The following is a 5,484-nucleotide window of genomic DNA, read 5'->3' as shown; positions in this document are numbered from 1 at the left end:
CTACCAGAATACTGAAGTTTAAACCATAAACTATCAATCTTCTTAGCATTCTCTCCCACCCATTTAGCTTCCTGAATACATAGAATATTTATCTTCCTATAAATCATAATATCAATAAATTCCATTAATTTGCTTGTGAGATAACCTACATTCAAAGATCCTAACCTAAGTTTTGTTTTATGGACTAGCTTCTTTGCCCACATCCCTCAATGATGTGAGAATCATTGCCTATTTAACACTGCATACGGGCGTCGATGCAACAGCTCTTACACACTTCTAACTGTATTTAGGCCATACAATGCGTCATTTTCAAATAACGCCATAGCATTAACATAATATATTAAAATGATTTATGTCATGATTATTCAATAAATTTTACATTAGTTGTCAACTATCTAACAAAACCTTTCACTTTTCTCATTCAAGACTTGAGACCTAACAATGGTAGTGTTAGAACTAAGAGCTTAACAAATGAAAATTAAAAGCTTCTTCAAATTCAATCAAAATTAAAAGTAATTAAAGAAATCAAGAAAAATCATTAAATAATTAAAATAAATAATTAGAAAACAATAAAAAATCTAAAACATTTTTAAGCACTAGTAATCATCCCTAGGAGTCAATGACATTTGGGGAAAGATTTTAAAATGTTTGGAATTGATTCAGTACAAAAATAAGAGATCTCCTCTAATTAAACAATTACGTAATTCATTAGAATGATCAAACTTATAAAAATCACAACTAATTATAGAAAAATCTAAATCACTCAAACTCAAAGTCATTAAACTCAATGGATCTAGTATTTATGAAAATTATAAAATCTTCAAAAATTATTGCAAATAAAAAAATCAACATTTGGTCAAATTTAATTCATTAAAATATGCTGAACTTATAAAAATCATAACTAATTGTAGAAAATTACAAATGATGCAAACTCAAAGACATTAGATTCAGCTCTGGGTCAAGTATTTTTAAAAAATAAGAAACTTTCAAAATTCAAAGTAAATTAGAAAGTCAAAATCTAGCCAATTTTAATGAATTAAATAATTAATAAATCATCAAAAACTCAACAAATCAAATCAAATGAATAATAATCACACTTTATACTTGGTCAATAAAGTTTTAAGGCTAAAATACCTGGAGCTGCAGGACTACGTGTCCTAAGAAGACATTGGTCCTTGTGCCTGATGTGACAACGTCATGAATGAGTTGATGGAAGGTAAGTGTTAAATTATAAATATTATAAATCAGCAATAAATAAATAAATTCATTAAAATTCACCAACCAACAATGAAACTTAAAATAAATAGGTGGTTGTTGGATAACCCGGGCTCATAAAGCTATTAGCTTAGCCCAATGAGGGTGAAATAAATCTCATAACCGTGATGTAAACAAAGACAAGTGCTATTCAACTTAAATAACCATTAAATTCAGCAATAAAATACTTAGAAAATTGAGACTTTCATACACCATGCTCGACTCATTTTGAAAAGACAATTGTGTATTGGATTGAAATCTCTAAATGGCTAATCAAAATACCTTAAATAACCAATCAACAATTGAAATATATCCTAAAATAAATCTCAAAATATCAAAAATACTAAAACTTAGACTTAAACTATGATTCCCTTACCATTCAATAAACAAAATTCAACTTTTAAAAAATTTCAAATAATAACAAACATAAGATATATCCAAGCCACATAGCCTCATACATCCTATAAATTGCTTGCTAGGACAACAAACTCTAGTCTTAGATTATGTCGTTGTTCTTTTACATGTGCTTTTCTCTGTGATGTGAATTTGTATGTGAACGAGTGCTGGTTGTTATGATTTGATGTGATGAATTTTGTTATGCTTATGCTATGATATTTATACTAGAACGTTTATGATGTGATTTATGATAGGCGTCTAGATTTCCCTAGATTAGGAACAATCTGGATGTTTATGGCTAATCAAAACTTTCGCAGACGGTCATAATTATGCATGGCTATAAAAAAGGTTAACTAAAATTAATCATGATTTAAAAAAAATCAAATTTCCTAAATATGCTTTTGCTGCTTAGCCCCCTAATCATTAAAAGCATAACCAAGCTATAGGTTGCCCAAAAATGAGCAAAGTAATTGTGTTATGATTGTGTCTTTTGAATATTCATATATTAAAATGCTTCACTAATATGCAGAGAGTTTTAATCTTTTTTTATTTTTCAATTATGTAATTCAGTGAAAGTAAAGATTTGTGAAGTTTTGGAATAAAGCATTTTTTTCAAATGATTAGAGATCTAAAGAGAAAAGAACATTTTAATTGAAGAGTTCTTTCCATTTAGATATTTAATTGGATAAACACATAAGAAAGAAGGGAACAAAAAGAAGACGATCTAGGAAGAACAAAGAAAATAACCAAGTTAAAAAAGAAAAAATTAAAGTGTTTTATTTCAATATTTGCGTCATTCTATAGGTGTAGAATCCATGTTATTGTTGGTGGAGCCTAGTCACATGTAGTTTCAGCAGATCCTATGTTATAATTAAGTGGTATTTGCCACATGGGCTTTTCATATTTATTTTCTTTTAAATTGATGTGTTTACATTATTTGCGCGGTAGAAATTGCATGTCTTTCATAGGTTTCTTTCTTGTATGTGCTTGGGCTTGAATTTGCTAGTCTCTTTGGAATGAAAAATTTTGTACTCATAATTTAAAAATAAAATTCTAGGGATAAATAACATAGAAAGATAATCATTCTAAGAAAGTAAACTGGAGACCGTCCGGGGTCGCATGTATATTTTTCATGCTTCTATCTTTGTTTTACACACTTCCCGACCCAATGGTACAATTCAGATAATCTAACTTATAAGGATGAAATGCTTAAACTGGGGAAACAGTCATCTAAAAAATTATTTTAACCATTTTTTAAAAATTTCAAGCATTCCTAATTTGTGGTACTTCAACTAACACGCATTGTATTAGAAACAAAGTAAAATTAAAATTTAATTGCATCCATTCTAGAAGCATACTGTCATTCATAAGTACAGGATCATTTAGGATCTTCTCTAGACGTCTGCCTAAAATTCTAAAAATTTAAATAACAACATACCCATCTTTAATAAAGATAGGACAGCATAATTTAAGATGATTAGGTGGCTTAGCTGGCTTTACACTCTAGGTAAATGTAAGTCTAGAAATTCATACACTACACATAGACTAGGTTTGGGTTGCTACTACGAAGTACCCAGCTTAGAACTTTAAGCTCTGAAGCAGACCTCAAATCATAAGTCCTCACTCTCAGCAAATGTAATCCCAAATATTTAATAAAATAACAACTCAAATATAGAATCTTATTTCTAAAATATTAAAGCCAAAGATAGAATAGATTGGAGTGTTTCTAGGAGTTAAAAGAATCTTAAAGTCTCCATACTCTTCAATCATTTGAAATTCAAAAAGACATTCCAAATTGATCCAATATCTTTTAAAAAATTCTTCACCTCTCATCTTTGTTTTAATCGCTAAAATTTAAAGAAAATGTTTGCCAAAACTTTAATCGAAAGTATTCTTAGAAATTTTATTTTTTTCGAAATGTGATTAACCATAAGGGCTTGTCTTTATGGGAAACATGTAACCCATATTAAAATAAACTCTATCTTATTCTCATAAGATGGGAGAAATATCTCTAGGAACGTAGAAGGTTTCATAAAAACTCGTTTTTTTCATTCAAATTGCTTTGTAGAATATCAGTTTCACCATCTGAGGCAATATGATATTATCGTTGTTATATTTGATAACATAAATGAAGAATTTTCAAACCCCTCTTTCATCCTTGCATACTATTTTAGAATGACATTTATGTCTTTCCAGACAGTATGTTATTCTTATATTTATATTTGTCTATAAAAGTGGTTGATTTCTAAAAACCTATTTTCGTATCAAAATCCATTGTAGAAAATCGTTCCTATCTTTAGAGATAGTACACAATTCTCAATGTCGTATTCGATCACGATAATAGAAGCAACCCGAATCTACGAGGATTTTAAACTAAAATTTTATTTTTCCCACACCATCACAACCTTAAAAGTTCAAGCAGAAATCGAAGCAATAGCCTAAGTCAAACTACTAATTGAAATTGAATGTCACTATCACGTGCCTCGCTTGCATGTTGTAGTTTGTTGACTTATAAAAAAAAATATAAAAAAATGAATGAATGAATAAAAGAAAAAAATGAAGAGCTGCATCTCTTCGATGCTTTCTCCGGCCCCACCTCGGCATCTCGGCAAGAGAGGCGATTCTTGACGTCGATAACTGCTTTTCGGTTAAGCAGTCAATAAAAATACAGAAAATTGGGGAAAGAGGGGGATGCTTTCTAATTCTTTGAAATGGCTCTCTGCCGCCTCTTGCATGAAACCACACATAAGAACAATTCTCTGCCTCAAAAACAGAAAAATGGTTTTCATCTAATGCCCTAAACTCCACACGTTGGTCGGTGACACCGCCTCCAATTGCGAACTCGCCGTTGATCACGACCCTGTATCCAATTGCAAAAACCATTTTTCTTGTCCAAAGGTGAAATCCTGCTGCCTCTCACGCCCGAGCCGATTATCTTCTTCCTTACTTGAGAAGCTATTATCGTCGAGTTTGCTTGTGCCTTTGTTTGGCACAGTCAAATCCCCACACGCCGGCCAACCTCTGCACTTCTTCTTCCGCTTCAAATATGACGTCGAATCCTTCGCCTTCTCTGAATTTCGCTCAAACAACTCCAGCCAACGCGTCAAACCACGATATCCCTATTCTTCAAGTGTTTTTTGTCTTTTTCCAATATAAAATGTCCCTCTTATACATATAATTAAACATCCAACTTAACTATTGCATGCCTATTCCTAGTCAAATACCAAATATATATCCTTCTGTATGCAATTATTAATATTCCATTTCTCTGAGCCGTGACAGTGCTTCCATCATTGCCTGCAACTTTCAATTTCCAATAACTTAAAGATAAAATAAAAGTTTGTTTAGTTATGATAAAGCATTCATTTTATATCATTTTTAATGATGTTATTTAAATCTATTTTTTAAATAGATTTTAAATCATAATTTCATAAGTCCGATATTTATAAATCTAATTTCAAATCAGATTTTTATAAATTGAATTAGTGTTTTTTTTTTAAATCAGATTTCATAAATCAGACCAAAAAAAAAGTCATCAAAAGAAGGCCTCCTATCGTCGATTTTAAATCTGATCGGAAAAAATTTAAATTGAAGACCATACGCCGTCGATCTTTGATCCGGGTATGATGGATATAAATTTTGAAGACCATATGCCGTCGATCTTTGATCCGGATATGATGATTTTAAATTTTGAAGACCATACGCCGTCGATCTTTGATCCGGGTATGATGGATATAAATTTTGAAGACCATATGCCGTCGATCTTTGATCCGGATATGATGATTTTAAATTTTGAAGACCATACGCCGTCGATCTTTGATCCGGGTATGATGG

The 5,484-nt window shown here is 30.9% G+C and overlaps 1 protein-coding gene across 1 annotated transcript in view; it reads right to left on the bottom strand.

The window, feature by feature from the left end:
* Positions 1-1,081: 1,081 nt before the first annotated feature.
* The window catches only part of LOC110109992, a 15,112-nt gene continuing 10,709 nt past the window's right edge, over positions 1,082-5,484 (bottom strand). Inside the window, exon 2 of the mRNA XM_028693794.1 lies at positions 1,082-1,181. Coding sequence (XP_028549627.1) covers positions 1,109-1,181 — 73 coding nt within the window. The 3' untranslated portion in view covers positions 1,082-1,108. The remainder of the gene's footprint in view (positions 1,182-5,484) is intronic.

The sequence above is a fragment of the Dendrobium catenatum genome, unplaced genomic scaffold (assembly GCF_001605985.2).
Source record: "Dendrobium catenatum unplaced genomic scaffold, ASM160598v2 fragScaff_scaffold_370, whole genome shotgun sequence".
In the NCBI taxonomy this organism is placed as follows: Eukaryota; Viridiplantae; Streptophyta; class Magnoliopsida; order Asparagales; family Orchidaceae; genus Dendrobium; species Dendrobium catenatum.
The sequence above is the reverse complement of the archived record's forward strand: the minus strand, read 5'-3'. Positions and strand labels throughout refer to the sequence as shown.